Below are 17,089 nucleotides of genomic sequence, written 5' to 3' on the forward strand. Positions count from 1 at the left end.
GTGATCTCTGGAAACCATTGCTGGGTTAAATTAAACCGAGACTAACTTCTATTGCTTGGGCTGAATAATGTTTCAAGCTAGTTGTTTTGGAAATGTAAAACACCAATATGTCTGTAAGTCAATCTCTTCAAAATCAAAAGAGGCTCAGCTGTTGGGTTATTACGTTTCTCTTCTCCAGCTTAATTTTTAAAATGAGGCATTTTAATGGGTGCTTTTAAGGCCTTATAGTGTATAAAAACTAAAATGAAAAATGGAGGCGAATATCATCTAAACGGACATGGTGAGGAAATAGCATCACAACTTAGAAATAAAATATTATCATTTGACCAACTAAAAAGATTATTCTCTAACTATTTATCTGAGGAAAGAATTTTAATGGCAGCTGCTTCTGGTTTTGTTTTGGGGGGGAGGGGGAGTCCGCCCAACCCACCTGGCTGGGAAGAACGTTATGGGCGCCGTCTGGAGTTAGGCACAAATAAAGGCCCGGTAAAAGCCTAAGAAATGGCCGAAGCGGCCTCGTCCAGGGCCAGAGCCCTTCAGCTGCAGGACAACCAGGGTCCATTTTCACTGCCACTTCGGCCTCGAATCTACAGTCCTGGCATCTCCAAGCGGATCGATTGGATGAAGGGCCCTCGAGGCGTCGTCTCTGTCCTCTCCCTGAAGGTCCCCCCTGGACCCGGTGGGCGCCCCCATCATCGCCCCCTTCGCTTTCCTGCCATTCGGAAGAGGTTCTGTTTGATCTAACTGGAAAGACCAAAACGGAGGGGCGCAGGAAAGGGAAGGACGCCTCTCCATCGCGCGCCACCCGGACCTGCCTTCCCGCCAGCCGCCCCCGGAGCGACCACTTTCCCCCACCCAAGCCCTCCTCGCCATCCCGGGGAGGCTTCCTTCGCTGGGCTCCGTCCCGTCCCGCCAGCCTTTCTGCTGCGGCCGCGGAGAGGCGGGGAGGTTGGCGGGTCGGAGGCGCCGGTCCTCCTCCTCCTCCTCCCCCTCCTCCTGCGGCGCCTTCCCCGGGGGAGAGCCAGGCAGGGAGGCTCCCGGGCCGGCCCTCGGGCGGGCGTCTCGGCACGTGCCTGGGAGGGCGGCCGCCCCAGGCCAACTTCGGCGGGGAGGACGGCGCGGGGGGCGGGGAGAGCGGCGGGCAGCCCCCGGCGCTTCCCGGTAGGTCCCGGCGAGCGGCCGCGTCTTCTCTCCTCCTCCCGCGGGCTCGGCTGTGCGGCGGAGGAGCTGCCGGAGCGAGCCGGGAATAAGCAGCGCCAGAGACGCCGGGCTTTGTCTCTCCAGACGGGGCTCGTACGCAAGACGCCCCCCGCCTGCCCTCCTTCCCCTCTGCAGGAGGCGGCCTGAGGAGCCGGCAGGGATGCTGGCTGCGCGGGGCCCCCCCGACGCCCTCCGCCAGCCTCGCCCTCGCCATGCGTAGGCGTCCGGGCCACCGCCAGCGGGACCTTCCCCTCCCTAGGCCGGCCGGAGAGCCCCTTTGGGCGGCAGGGCGGCCGGGCTGCTCCGGGGTCGGCATGGCCCGCCGAGACCTCCTCCTGCTGACCTTGGCCGGGCTGCTGCTGGAGGCCTGGAGTGGAGGCCACGCGGCGGGCACCAGGCAGCCCCGCTTGCGCCTGGCGCACAGAGGTAAGGCGGCGCGGCGCTTCCCGAGGGGGGCGAGTGGCGCTCGGAGCTCGGCAGAGCTTCTTCTCCAGGCTCCGTCCAGCCCGAGGGCGAAGGCGCCTCTCTGCAGGCTGCGCACCGTCGCTCCGGATGCCGAGGGGGAAGCGCAGCGCTTCTTCCCCGCTTAGCGGGGCTCTTTCCACCGCCCGCCAACTTCGGCTGCTGTGCGGGAGGGACGCAGCTCGGGCCGAAGGAGCAGGTGGGGCGAGGGGGCCGGGATCCTTGGAGCGGAGGAATAATCCTGCGAGGGAGCGAGGGGCTCCGAGGATGAAGAAGCTGCCAGCGGGATGGCCTTGCCCACAGGGGGAAATGGGGGGGACGGGGACGGGGACGGACCTCCCTGCCTCTACGGAGCTGGCGGTTTTCTCATTTTTCCCTTCTTGGGGATGGGGGATTCGCCCTGCTCTTCCCCGCATCTGCAACTTCTTGCTGAGTCCGGGCCTTTGAAATCTCCCGGTGCCCAACCTCGATTTCATGCCAAGGTCTTGGCGTCATTTGACAAGAGGCTTCTCTGACCCCCCAGAGGGGCTCTTTCCTTGTTTAGTCATTTTGGCTTCTAACCCAGAAGATAACTGGTCCGTGTCCCGTGCCCCTTGCAACCCTTCACCTGTTTTAGCTTTACGTTTTTCATTCCTTGGAGTCCCATTGAAGCCCCCCCCACCTCGGTATTCTGGGGAGGGGGGAATTGCATGGACGGTGGTACAATCCGTGAGGACAACAGGTGGGACTTAAAGGTCCAAAGAGCAGACCTTCATTGGAAAGCCCCACCTATTCCCATGAATATTGTCCTGTGAAGATGCAGAGGGGGGCGGAGTTGGTTGCTGGAGGGGTCAGGAGGGACGTCCACTTAAACGGCAGTGCTGAGTATATCCATTTGTGGGCCTTGCCTGGTTGTTGGCTTTGCATCCAGATGAGTTTCGGCTGTTCTGACTGCAGTTCTTTGCGCATGAAGCGGAGGGGAAAGAGAGCTGGGGGGCTTTCATCTGAGTATAAAATGGTGTGGGGTGCATTCCACGAAGGGCTGCCCCCAGTGCGGTAGCTGGACGGTACTCGGTGCAGGTGGGACCCTTTGGGCGTAATTGTTGATGATGGCAACATGATCTTGGCTTGTTTTTCAGAGTTTGTCAGCAACTGGGAGGGAGGCGGCTGCATTCACAATACTTCCGGCTTCTTTTGTCCCTTCCAGAGGGTCTTTTGACCCTTGGCAACTGCCTGGGCAACTCCCTGCACTTTTCTTGGTGAGTTTCTTTTGGAAGTGGTTTGCCCTTGCCATTTTCCTGGGGCTAGGAGAGAATGGCTGGCCCAGGGCACCCGGCTGACTTTCTGCCCCTAAGATTGAGTTCATGGTCTCCCAGTTTCTAACCTGATGCCTTAACAACTATGCCCAGACTGTTCTATTACGGGTGTTACCAAAGAGGAATAATATATTCTTTTATAAAGAGATAAAAAGTATTCTTCACTTTATATTGCAGCCTTTACATTTTACAATAAGAGCATCAACTGAACACTGTAGAAACTGCTAAGCGTTCCCCATACAAATGTAGAATAATTGCTATCTTCTTTCACTTCTTCACTAAGAAATTAAAAACTTCACTTAGTAACTAGGCTATCTCTGAAGACTTCAGGGGAAAGGGAGAAGCAACTCAAAAAGTACCTTTGAGTGTAATTATGAAAATAGGTTATTAAAGATTTCTGAGAGGAAGATCAGTGAAATATTGAGAGGTTGAATTTTCATACTGTTCTAGACTTCAGTCTTAACTTCTCCTTTTTTTACAGCCCATGTTGTTATGGTTTGGTCTATTGTGTAAGTATTTTTTGAGTTAAACACAATGTGAGAGCACAGTGTAATTATACCTCAATGTTTTGCAAGGAATACTCCAGGAACTGTAATGGTACTTTAGCAATTGAACTGTTGCTTTAGCAGGGGAGGGGGGGGGAGTTGGAAATAGAGGTGACCAGGCAGTCGATCAATTAGGGTGTCAAGGGACCCCTCTGTACCCTACAAGGCAACACACGGCATCGCTTTGGCCCAAACCCATCCTCTCAACCCCACCGACTTTGTCTGGCTAAAGATGGAGCAGGGATGGTCTGCAGTGGAGGTTGCCTTGCAATCCTGCAGGGGAGGGGAGGGGAGGGGAGGGAGATAAAATGAATTCTCCACAATGCCACTGTTTTGTTGGAAGTACTGTGTGTACATCAGTGTAGACTGGCTGTGACTGGCAAAGCCTTGGTGAGCCTTGGTGAGCCTTGTAGGCAGCCTGATTCCTCCAGGTCAGAGAGGAGCCTGGGGTGGCCGGAGCAACGTTCCTTTGGGGCTGATTCTGCCCAAGGATACGGACCGTGGCAGAGTTTGTCCCTGGGAAGAAGACGGGTCTGATTGAGGCTCCCTCCCTGCCTTTCTTCACCCCCGTAACTCCTGATCTCTACATTCACAGGGGCTCCAAAATACCCCAGCAGCCATTCAGAACTTCTCACCCTTGCTGGGAATAATAGCTGCAATCAGATGATTCACAAAAACGATTGATTTCAACTCCGGTGCCATCGTAATGTTCAACAATCAGTTCCGATTAGAGAGCTGAACTGACTCTATTTTGGCTCTTTTCTCCTTGGGCTGCAAACGGAGATGGAAACGCCACGGAATGAAATCTCTCCTAGCATTTTTGCATTCTGCATTCGTGTTATCTGCCAGGCCTGACTGGCTCCCTATGACACACCCTTGACTAGCTGAAAGTTATACAACCGTGTGTGAGATGAGTTGGGGCGAGAAAGACTGGCCCAAAGTCACCCAGACGGCTTTCATGGCTAAGAGGGGACTAGAACTCCTGGTCTCCCAGTTCCTAGCCTGATGTCTTAACCACTCTAGCAATGGCTCTCATTAGAGTTCTGCGTACGTTTTCGTGCCTAACATTAATAAAAGCTTGTAGATTAACAGTCATTAACCAAAGGAAAGAGCAGCTGACCCATTCCCAAGTTGGTTGTTCGTTCCATCCCACGTCCTTCGGCATCAGGGAGGTGGTGGGCATTCTCCCTGGGAGAGGCTGGCCTGCTGGGGTGTGTGTGTGTGTGTTCTGAACCCCTGGGGCCGGTAGTCCTGGCCTTCTGTGCTTCTGGGGAGGGAGGCCTGCCAGGGAGGAGGGAAGCCCAGTCCAAAAACTTTCCTACAACAGACTGAGGACTAGTATCCGAGTCAGACCCTGCGGGCAGCCCAGGTGCTTTTTGCCTTCAGGGGGTCCCAGGGAGGGAGGCAGAAGAAGAGGCTCGGCATCTCCTTCAGGATAACCCCTGCTGGATATTCACCTGGTGGCTACCTGATGGAGGCCAGGCCAACCCGGAAGCTGCCTGAAGGGACACCTGCTTGTCCGGCTGCTGTGAAGACGGAGGGTGGGTTTAGGGCCCTTGCGGTGGTGAGGGATTGGGCCCTGGTCTCTTGCATTTCCGTGCAGCGACTGAGCTTCTGCCTCTGGCCAGGCTCCTGCTCGGCCCCAGTGCAGGAAGAGCCCCTGGAAGAGTTCGCTCAGGGGGGCTCGTCCTGCTTCTCAGGGCTGCCCGAGCTTTCCGCTGTCGAGGGCTGTGGAGAATCAGGATTTCACACACACACACACCCTTTTTTTTTTTTAATCGAGTGAGTGGGATTTTCCCCCTCACTGCAAAAATAGGGGTGGAAGGGTTCATAGCAGCCGGGGTGGGTGGTGGTGGAGAAGCCCTGGTGAAATGGAGAGTCTGAATCTCCCATTGAGGCCATCGGGGGAGGGGGGCTGGAGGAGTCACAGGAATCCCCCAGCATCGACTGAGGGACCCTCCCAAGGCAGGAGGGAGGCATGCCTGGAGGCTGGCTTTGTTTATTGGGCTGTGTGGAAATATCCTTCATATTGGAGCGCCCTCTGGCCCACCCTTAAGCCCTATGGAAAGCTTCTCTTGCCCAGGAAAGATCTCAGTTTCCTCCAAGGGATTTCCACTGCATGAATCGGGTTGTCCTAAGAGGCTTCCATAAATCTGCTTTATTGGAACTGCACCTCTGATCTGTCTTTCTAGAAGGAGAGAATATTGACTTATCTTTTGAGCGCAGGATTCAAATGAAGCGTCCCTGACACACTTCATTTCTCCAAAAGGTGCTTGAATGGGCGTTCAGCTTCACATGATTTCAGCTATGCATCTGGCTGATCTAACAAGGCCGACTAGAGTTTGAATGGGAGACCACTCGGCGATCACAAGGTTGCTGATTGGATTGGCAGTGGTTTTTTTTTAGCAAACAAACATCTTGAGGGAAGCAGGCTCGCAGGAAGTGGGTTGTGCTGTTGTCACCAAAGCAACAAGGAATCTGGCAATCTGGCAACCGTTTAACTCAGGGAGACTCCGATATGGTGGCTGAATATTTCAGTTCATGTGTTTTCAAGAACAGGGCAAAGAATGTAAAACAAAGTCTTCTATTTAATGATGAAATGGTTCTTTTGCTTGGATTTTTTAACATAATAGTTGATGTCCAGTGACCTATTATTGGAACTTGCTTCATTGACAATGAATTGTGAAATGTGAGATACTCAAAAGTACTTTTGTCACGTGTAATTTTTTAAACTATTGTTTTAAATTTCTTTTATGTAGATATAAGAACTAGGAAAAGGCTCATTAATTGTCCAGCTATTCTTTCTCAGTTACCTTGAGAGCTCTTGGCAATGAATTTGTAAATATTAGAATTTTTTGGAAATAACTTTAAGTTCCATCTTGTCGCGACTCTTTTCCTAACCGTTGCCTTGGGCGATTATCTAGGATTAATGGATAGTATTGAATTTACGTGCCCGGACGTGTCAATAGCAGTATAACAGATGCAAACTGATCTACATGTAGCAGTAACCTCGGGGCTGACCTGACTTCATCAGATCACTTTTGAGAAAGACGGCATACAAGTTCTCTGGCCTGAAGGCTCACCTCCCATAATTGCGGTGGTCTGCAGTGAGGCTCCCATGTTTTACGCACAACTCTACTCATCCTAACATTCTTTTGCTATCACATTTATGCATGGATGGATGCAATATGCTTGTTTTAATCTCCGTTGAGGCAGGAATAGTAGGTGGTGTTTACACTCACGTAAGGCTCAAGAGGACATTATTAGGGGAGATGCGCTGTCACTGCACCCAGGCCTCCTTACTCTTGCCCCATCAAGCAGCGGCATCTTCAGGCGAGGCCCTGTGGGCACTTTTTGAAGAGAAGGAGACGTGGAAACCGCATGGTTGGTTGGGACCTGCTGCATCGAACCAGAGGCCACCCTGACCTATTGGGAGTGGGGGGGGGGGAATGGGGGAAGCAACCGTTTTGGTAGCCGCAGGAGTGAGACAGTTTGGTGAATCTGATATATGGCCTTGACTTTGAAATTTAATGGGTCATATATGGGGCTCAGTAAAGATGAAGCCTGGGGCTAAAGAGTGTTTGTGTGTGTTTGTGTGTATGCATGTACACAACCCAGTTTTTTTGGGGGGGGAACTGAGTAGGGTATATGCGCAACAAGGAATCCATAGCCAAAGCGGCCAATGGTGGCCCTGGAAGAGCAAGCAGAGCCCCAGAGTGGACCTGTTAGAAAAGGGGCTCCAGCTACGGAGGCAGCTCTGAATCCTGGGACACTGTAAACCAAATCACACAGGCAAGGAAGCACGACAGGAAAGCCCTAAAGCAAATGCTGCAGTGTCCTTAGTAGTTTTGAAACTCTCTCTCTCTCTCTCTCTCTCTCTCTCTCTCTCTCTCTCTCTCTCTCTCTCTCTGTGTGTGTGTGTGTGTGTGTGTGTAGCCTGTGTGAAAAAGTCAAAATGGTGGCCAGAACCACGTGGTCAAAACCCTTAACTCTTAAGGAACGAAACGGAGGAGGATTTAAAAGGGAAAAAAAGGCCTGGTGGGCATGTGAGTTTCAGTCGTGCCTAAAAGGAGTTTCCCAGATTGTATATTTCAAGCAGCTGAAAAGTCCTGGAAGGGGACCTGGGCTGTTTTTCCCACTGCCGAATGGGCCAACCTCTGAATCAGCTCCTTGTGTGGGGCCTTGGCAGCTCCCTGTGCATTTAATACATCAGAAGCTCCATGGGAGCAGCTCCGTTGTGCCTAATCAGTGGAAGAAGCCCAGAAGCGCTGGGCCAAGGGCTCACGCCCACTGATGGAGGGACTCTCTTTGCTTGCGCCAGGGTTTGGCTGGGGGTCCTTTTTCCCTGACTGCAGGGCACCTTTGACTCATGAGACCACCGAGAAGTTAAAGCCTAGCTCTGGGACCACAGTTCTGACAGATTCAGTACATTGAGGGAGTCGCCTTGACAACGTGGGCAATGGGACAAAAGGCAGGTAGGACGAAAGGGGCTGCACTTCCCATACAATGGCTAATCTTGGACACTAAGCAGGTCGCCCCTGATTAAACCTTAAATGGGGATTACCTGGGAATTGGGCTGTTGGCTAAACAGAGAAGTTGAAAAAAAAATACCAGAAAGCAAGAAAGCAGCAATAGACAAAGTCACCAACACTGCTCACAAAAGTGCACGGATGCAGGAACTCAGGAACTGAGCCTGACCGGAGGGCATCTCTGATTTTGTGTTGCGAGCAGCACAGTAATGGAAGGGAGACCCGTCGGAGGCACCTCCCAGCCCCGTCCTTTGGGGCCTCCGGGCCATTGTTTCCTGGTTTCCCGAGAGAGAAAACCCTGGAATTCTCAGGCTTTTATAAGAGCATGGAAGTGGCACAAAATGCTCGGTATTATTTTCGAGGAACCTGCTGTGACAAATTCTAATTCTCCTTTGGCAGTTCAGTCAATTACTGATGGCTTCTACACATTATAATTATTCACACGGCTTATACAGACAATTGCACATTTATTTACAGTATCTTGATTTACACTGAGTTGGTGGTTCACATGTTTTTTGTTTGCCTGCAGATATAGACTTCTGCACACACACACACACTCACATGCATGCTACACACACATGCACATAGACTCAGATGTTTGAGAATGGGACATTTTAGGACAATCTGCATGCAAACAAGAATGATAATCAGACATTTAGAATCTTGACAAGGATCCAAACAATTTTTCTTTCTAACATTTTAAAAAATCAACTGAGAAGACAAACTGTGTTCTTAACCTGGCTCACAACGGCTTTTCAAAACTTGTAGGAAATGTTTGCCACAGTTCATTGAATTTACAAAATGTTCTATGATTTTCTGGTTATAATCTATTCCTTTGACTATGTAGGGAAATATAGGGAAGTTTTTATCCAGGGAATTCCAGAAGAGACATGCATATGGAATTTGGTTATAACAATTGTTAATAAGTTAGCATCTTATTTTATCTGCCGTTTCTTTTGTTCTAATGACAAAGATGACACTGAAATTGGTCCTTTGTTTTATGGATCTGAAAACCAGCACAACTCCTACAGGGTCCTGCTTTTCAGACAGTAAATCCACAGGCCATTTGAATGGGAAGGAGAGGTGGATGAAGGAAAGACGTTCCCTTCCGCATGAATCAATCCAATGGTTTTTCCTCTGCAACGGAAACGACTTTCGTGATATTCATAAGAGCCTCCCAAGCTCTCGATAGGAGAAGAAGAAGTTCTGTGCCAGTTCCTTCCAACTGCTAAAACATCCACCCACAGTCTTCCTGCAGCCCATCTGTCCCTTTGTCCTAGAGGACAACGCAGCAGGCAACCCCCCCCCCAAGAGGGTGCGGTGTGTGTGTGTGTGTGTGTCCCCATGTGCTTTTCCTGCACCCGTTGGCATCTACTGGTTTTAATGAGGGAAGCTCCTTTGGAAACGGTGGAGATCTTCTCTGGCTCACAGTCCCAATCCAAGCCGATTGAAGCCTATGGGAGTTTTGCATCCCCACTGAAATCTGGTAGCTCCTGCAGTTAGGATTGTCTTTTCATTGGATTTTCAGAACTCCTGCATTTCTTCTATTATCTTTTGGGTGAGAAATGTGAGTGGAGACTATTACACCTCCCTCACAGCCCTGTTTATGTCCTTAGCCCAGTTTTCCCTGGTGGTGAAGAGGAAGAAGGGCTGAACTTCAATAGCAATTGCAATTACACTTGGCCATATATGTTGCCCCATAGTGCTTTTACAGCCCTCTCTAAGTGGTTTACAGAATCAGCATATTCACCCACCCATCCAAACAATCTGGACCCTCATTTAATCCACCTTGGAAGGACGGAAGGCTGAGTCAACCTTGAGCCGGTCAGGATCAAACTGCTGGCAGGGGCAGAGTCAGCCTGCAATGCTGCCCTCTCACCACTGGGCCACACTAGGGCTCCTGGTGGCCTCTCCACATCCTTAAAGTAGAACAAGTGGGAAAGTACCCAGGACCCGCCAGCCATCAGGATGGGACGTTTTGTGCTGCAACATCAAGGCCAAAAGAGAAATAAATAGGTTATCTTTTGACTTGAAGACTCGGTCACAAATAATTCAAACAGCCACTGGCTTGTAAGTTTGTGAAATGGACTTCCAGCTGACGCTTCCGAGCTTGGGAATGTTATTTTTCCTGCTGATGAGGGATATTAGGACTATGTGGTCATTTTGGACAAAAATCTTCTTTTAGTGCCTTTCTTCAGTTCATCTCTTCAGAAGATTCTTCCCTCCTTTTTGCAAATAGGACTCGAAATGAGTTGAAGATGTTTGACTTATGGAACAGGGCATCGGGGTCTGATGATGGTGGTGGTGGTGGTTTTAGAAGAAGTGAGCATTACGCCTGAACCCTGAATCTTTTCCTATTTTCCTTTCTCGCAGGTGAAACCACCTGGTGGAAACTTTTACTTGCAGCTCCGGCCTTTACTGGAAAGAAGTCCTACTTAACGAAGGCTTGACGCCCTCAGCCTGAATGACGATGAGCTCCTCCTCGGCCTCCTTCGGCTTCCTCCCTTCCCAGGAGCCTGAGCTGGGCAGGGTCATCGCAGAGAGCTCCCCTGGGGGTTGCTGTGAAGCCTGATTGAATCCGGGCTCCTGCTTCTCCTCATTCTGCCAGGCAAAGGAGGCCGGACAGCACTTTGCAGCCATTAGGGCATGCTCGATTTTTAAGAAATGGGTTTCCCCGGGGGAAGGAAAGGATGGAAAACCACTTCGGCTCACTTAAAGCATTTGCTCCCTTATTAGAGCTCTTTTCCAGCTCCTTTCAGGGAGGAAAAATATTCCTTGACCACGTGGCCGGTTTTCTGCAAACCTCAGGAGTCAGACCTTTGGGCTGCAGAAACAACACGAAAGACAAAGAGGCCACGGAGCAGCTCCCTGCGTGACAGTTGTGACTTATTGCGCAGCTGCTGTGCAGCTCCTCCTCTTACGTATTTATTCTGCTTGAACCAATTCAGTGGGGAGAGTTGGTGCATCTGACCTAGAGCAGCTATGGAGAACGGATTGTATTGGATGGTCCCTGCAGCTGCTAATTAAATCTTTCAAATATTATTTAAATATTGGGACGAAGTGTTGAAGCTTTGCACTCATGCCAAGGAACTGGTAGTACTTAAAACAGAAGATCATTTCAGATTAAGTTTGAAATAGATACTTTGAACCGTATTGGGAGAAGCAGACGATGTGCGCACATATTATGTTATCAGCCCAAATTGATGTGTCTGCAGGATGAGGCCTCTTTATTGGAGGTTATGGGTCCTAAGTGACCACAGGTCCATTGTGGGTTGGTGGAGGGATGGATTAGTTTTTACTTCACAGCGTAGGGCTAAAAGAAAGAAGGAGAGATGGAGGCTCCCAACTGGCTTTGATGCCTAAGGAAGGACTTGAACTTCCTTCTCCTGACCCTCAATCACCAACACACTGGCTCTCATTACAGACACACACACACACACACACACACATTGATCAAATTCATTAAATCACAACTTCAAACTGCCTCTTGAGTGGTTTGCACACATGCTTGTAAAACGTACGGGTGGATTGTCTAGATACCCTTTCCTGAATGCTTGTCTCTTGTAGGGTTCTGCCTAAATACTCCTGACTGGTTTTGCTCATCATTGATAATAGCTTGAAAATCGAACGTGGATACGGATTTCCGGTCCAATACGGCTTATAGGGCTCTTCGATCTGCCCTGAGAGCGCTTGACGGGTCCAGGGCCATCGTTAAACAGTCCTTACAGAAATAACGGCAAACTCTAATTATCTAATGTTCCAAATTGTCTTGTGGTAGAACTCAGGGGTGGATTCCAACAGGCACTACTATCGGTTCACTCGTGTGCGTGCTTTGCGTCCATGCGCGGGCTTGATGTACACTGTGTGCACATGCAGAGTGCAATTAAAATTGTTCTGCGCATGGGCAGAACTGAAAAACAAGATGGTGACGCCAATGGCGCCGACCAGAGAACCGGTTCGGGGGCGTGGCAGGTCCGGATCACTGCCGGTTCCAACGACCCAGGCAGCCAAACCACTATCAGTTCAGCCAATCCGGTCCAAACCGCTAGAAACCCACCACTGGTAGAACGGGGAGAAATCTACTCCTCCTTCTCTGGTGGCTTGTGTGGCCGAAGCAGCCTTTGCAGAGAAGGGGAGGGAAGAACGCTTGAGGAAGGGTCTCCGGGGTGCCTGAGGGGCTTCTCTTCCGCAGATGGTGCCCGAAGCCACCCCGGGGGGGCAGCCAGTCTCCAAGGGGCCTCTGCACAGTTTTCCCTTCCAGCACCTTCACTAACTTGTGGCTCAGAGGCTTCCCTGGGATGCCAGGAATCTCTGCGTCCTCCGTGGGCCTTTTATGGAGTTGCTCACGGGGAAGAAGCTTCCCTAAGTCAGGTATTTGTCAATAGATGTGCATGAAAGGCAGATGAGACATGCAGAGAGTTATCCAATTAGAGGACAGAAAAAAACCCTTGGAGAGAACGGTAGCTAAAGAATTATAGATGCTTCCTCCAGATGCCGGTAGATTCAAAATAAAGATTTTATCTTGTTTAGTTGCTGAGTTTATATGCCACATCAAGTGGCTGTGAGCAATTTATATATTTTATATAAATCAGTTTAAAAAGTGCAAGGGGCAAATACAAATAACTACATAACACAAATCATAGCCCCAGAGACAGAGAAAACACGTTACATTTGTTATGCTCCTCATTACAAAGGAAGCAGTTTACAAAACCCAGAGACACCCAACACAAATATACCTGCCTATTATAATAGTATAATATCTCTCTGTGTGACAGAGAGAATGCACAATAGGATAACTGGTGCTCCATCTTCTCTCTTTGTTCCCATCCAGGTTTGCTTTCTTTGCCATGGTTGTTGTTTTGTCTTGTGGTGTTCTTTGTGTTTTTTAAAATGTTCTTTATTCGTAAGTGTTTTTAACCAGGGTCAATTGCCAGGGTTGCTGAGAACTGGGCAGCGTATCAATTTAAGAAACGATGTTATACAGGATTAATAAACTGACCCAAATTATATGCACTGTTTCAGAGGCTTTTCCCTTCCTCTGATCAGCTTTCATGGCGGAGGGGGGAAGATGGGCCCCGCATGCCTCTGGTGGCTCCGATGTACCCTTACCTGCTTTGTAGTCCATTCTTGTTCCTTAATTTATTCTCCTCGCGAGTCTTTCTCAGTTAAGTCCATCTTGCAATTCTCACTTATTTCCGACCGAGATGCCTGCTGATGCCGACAGCTTCCCAAATGGAACGCAGTGTGAATTATTCGCCCTAAAAGCCATGAGCACCCGGAAACGTGAGATAGGTGGAAATTGCAGTTTGTGTCAGGAAACAAGGATCGTTCACTACATAATATATTGGCGTATATCCTTAGCCGATAACTTTGGAGAGCCCCCTCCCCTCCCTCCCTGTAGGTCAGAGTATGTGATGCTGGAGGCTGGCCAATATCCGAGCAGGGAGGGGGGGGGGCGTGCAGCCCTGGCTTGAATTCTTGGGCTCCAGTAAATGGGCAGCTGTTGGGGAAAAGAAATTTCACAGTGAATATGTAATACAATTAGGTTGCTCTTTTTCTTTTTCCTTTTTTTTAAAGGAGGGGGGATGATTAAGATAGGAACAGCAAAATGTGCAGGCATTTCAAGTATCCTGAAAGTATAGCATTTGAACTTTTTTTATTTGCCTCTTTTCCAAATTTCTCAGAAAGTGAATATGCTTGCTACTTCAGCTATCAGGACTCTTTGTTTGGTATGGATTAGGCTTGAGAAGCAGTTAATCTACCTCAGTCTTCTGTTCTTAAGGTTAATTCTTCCTGATTCCTTCAATTTCTTCAACCTTGTTTCTAGGCCCCTGATAACCCTCATGCTTTGAACTTATTTCCAGTGTCTTCAATGTTTTAAAAAAAAAACGTGGTACCCAAATTGGACATAGTCCTTGAAGTGGGAACAACATTCCAGTTGGCCAATAGATGGCAGCAAAGGAACGCAGAATCCTCTGCTGACATCTACTGGTCTCCACTTGTTTGAAACCTATCCTAATAGTGGAAACTGACCAATTTATAAATGGTAGAATTATTTACTTCCCATGAATGAGAAATTATATTTGTCTTGATGTGACCTAAAATTGTATTTAACTTTTTCGTAGAGAGGGCTGAGTCATATTTAGCTTTTGAACTCCATGGTCACTTTCTTGGAATGATTAATGGTCACAAACGTAACAATACTGTGGGAGATGACCTGAGGGATGGGTCAAGCGCGTCATCCGTCTTGAGTCCCTTCAGGGCCACAAGAATCTCACCTTGAATTCTGTTGACTCTTATCTCTTGACTGTTAACGGTTCAGATTCTTGTAGATACTGTGAGCAAGCAATAAAGCTGTGGCCATTTGAACCCCCTTGGCTCCTGATCTGCTGTTCCTAGTGACAAATGCAGGGCCACCATCCGTCACCTTGGAAGATGGAGGGTAACATGGGATTCTTTTTCTCCTGCCTGGACAACTGTGGGCTGAATGGGGAATAGACTGGAAGCCCAGCCTTTTTCCCCTGTCCTAGGCCCTGTAAAGTAGAGCGGTTGCTTGTCCGCATCTTTCTGCTACTTCAGAGGCCTCAGAGCCATTTTATTTGAGCAGATCTTTGGGTTTGAGTTGGCTGTTGGCCACCATTTAATTGGAAGTGGGAGTGGAAGAAGAAATAAATAAAAGCTAAAGGCCTGCATTTTCTCACACTTTCCTCCTCCTCGTTTCAAGGCAACCATGATGTGGTTTGCTCCTGGTTTTTGTTTTATTTTGTTCAGTTGATGACTTGATTTGAGAGAGAGAGAGAGAGAGAGAGAAGGAAGCTGGGCTACACATTCCTCTCCTTCGGGTGTTGGGAGAAACCACACAGTGAGAGGCCATTTCTGCCCATTCAGGGGCATTGGAGGTCAAAGAGCCAATAGAGGGTGACGGGATGGAATCTGTTCATCTCATTCTCCAATTGGTGGGTCGGGAGAGAAAGGGTTGCCCTTTGGCGAACTCCCCTCGCTCTGCGCACCAGGAAGAAGATCCTGGAAAGTTCGCCAGTCTCAAAACAGAAGGTGGCTCTCATAGGTACCAGGGCTGGGCAAGCTTAGAAGCAAGATGGAATGTTTTAGAGCTTGAGGCAAGCACAGCACTTTTTAGAGGAGTTTGGAATCCGAAGTGGGCAGAAGGTGTTCTTTTTCCTTGGAGTTCCCTGGCTCAGGAAAATAATCTACTGAGGAGGAGGAGGAGGAGGAGGAGGAGGAGGAGGAGGAGGAGGAGGAGGAAGAGGAAGAGGAGGAGGAGGCAGTGAAAGGCGGCCATAAGCCTTCCTCCTCCACCCCCACCCCACTCCATGTATCTCTGTGAGCAACTTTCATGTTGAATTTTTATATATTTATGTCTCCATCTGCCATCTACCTTTCATTTTTTGTTAGGATTGTTTGTTATACTAGTAAATTCTCCAAAGTTGGTGGAGACAGCGGTCATGCATGGGTTAACTCAGCCAGTAACCCATAGAACTGAGTCTACCAAAGTGATGTCATCGCCTCTGAGGAGTGTCCTCCTGCTTTTTTAGACTCAGTTCGATCAGAACTGGCAGTGCTAATTGCTCTCTCCTCAACTTATTTACTTAAAAATACTAATTGGCTACTCTGATTGGTTTTAATTGGACTTTTCTCTAAAATTTGAATTTCTAAATTACTGGAGGAAGACGGATCGTCGCTGATAGCTCCCCTCGGAGCCAGTGCTCTCTCCTAGCCCCAGGGCTTCTTGAGAGGGACTGCCAGAGTTTCTTCGAGGCTTCGGCCTCCTGACCTTGCCGGTGGTTTATAGTGCCGTCCCGGACGCAGCGCTGCCCAGCACTAGCGGTTGGAGGCTCCACTTAGCGCTGTTGACTCTCCTGGCTCTCCCTCGCTGCCAAGCGCTGCCTAACACCACCAAATGCCGCCACCACCACTGCGGAAGCACGCCACCCCTGCTGCACGCCGCCGCTGCTATTTAGCACTCCCACCGTCGTTTGGCTGCCCTGGCTGCCATTCACCTCCGCAGCCTCTCCTCAGGACCACCAACGACCACCAACCTACCTCATGGTGCCCGGCCCATAGGCTCTGTAGCCTCAGCGGCCATTTTGTTTTGGCGCAAAGAAGCTTCGGTGGCCATTTTGAATACCTTCTTCACCAAGTTGTGAGTACATGGCCATGGCTTCCTCTCCTGATCATGGGCCACAAGTGCCTCCAACTGCCAGGGCCCCTGCTCCCACCATCGAGCCCTCTTCTTCCGGGACTCATAAGCGCAGGCCTGCCCTAGAGGTTCCCACCTCTGAGCCCCCTTCCAAGACTCCCAGGCCTAGTCACAGGAATGCAGCCAATCCACCTTCTCAGGAAGATGGCAATGCCACTCAGGTTCCTCCCAGAAAGGCCAGAGGTAAAACCAAGCACACTGAATCCCATCTGTTTCAGCCCCAGAGGCCTGTCATCCTAGTCCTCCTCCTCACTCTGTCTCCTGATTCGGAGGATGATCTCTCCCCTGCTGCTTCCATTATCCAACCTGAGGAAGCCAGGGGCACAGGCGATCTGGCCTGCAGTGGGGATGAATCTGAGGGTGGCAGGAGCATCATGCCTGATGAGGAGCCCCTCTACCAGGAGGTCATCTCTCCCCCTTCCCGCCGCCATTCGTACTCGCCTGGCATGGCTGATATGATATCTGAGGCAATCGAAAGAGGCATAGCAGCAGGACTTAAATACGGGTCTTCTAACCATTCTACTCCTTGCAGGTCTGCTTCTTCTTCTGGTTTCAGACACAGGGATGGCAAGCTCTTGGCCTCTTCATCGCATGAGCTACCTGGCACGTCCGGTCAACCAGTTTTCAAAGAGGAGGAATGCCCTGCAAGAGATTCACATCTCTCGGAAGACGAGGGCCTTCCCCCCGACCCACCTACCTTTGTCGGTCTCTTTAAACCTGCTGTCTTTCAATCTCTTCTCTTTAAGGCCAAGAAGCACGCGGGCATCCCTTCACCCAAGACACCTCAGGGAATGGTAGCAGACAAGACTGACACCACTGACCCCCTCTTCATCCAACCTA

The 17,089-nt window shown here is 49.9% G+C and overlaps 1 protein-coding gene across 2 annotated transcripts in view; it reads left to right on the plus strand.

Moving 5' to 3' along the window:
* The first annotated feature begins 1,085 nt into the window (after positions 1-1,085).
* The window catches only part of SEMA3E (semaphorin 3E), a 103,349-nt gene continuing 87,345 nt past the window's right edge, over positions 1,086-17,089 (plus strand). Inside the window, exon 1 of one of the 2 annotated variants that reach the window (XM_081957237.1) lies at positions 1,086-1,161. Coding sequence is in view for 1 of the 2 variants with exons in the window: in XM_081957235.1 (XP_081813361.1) it covers positions 1,413-1,626 (214 nt within the window). In the remaining variant the exon portion in view is untranslated. Of the gene's footprint in view, positions 1,162-1,189; positions 1,627-17,089 lie in introns of those variants that run through there. The other variant, XM_081957235.1, reaches the window with a different exon arrangement.

Source organism: Natrix helvetica, assembly GCF_964273705.1.
Source record: "Natrix helvetica genome assembly, chromosome: 6".
Lineage (NCBI taxonomy): Eukaryota > Metazoa > Chordata > Lepidosauria > Squamata > Natricidae > Natrix > Natrix helvetica.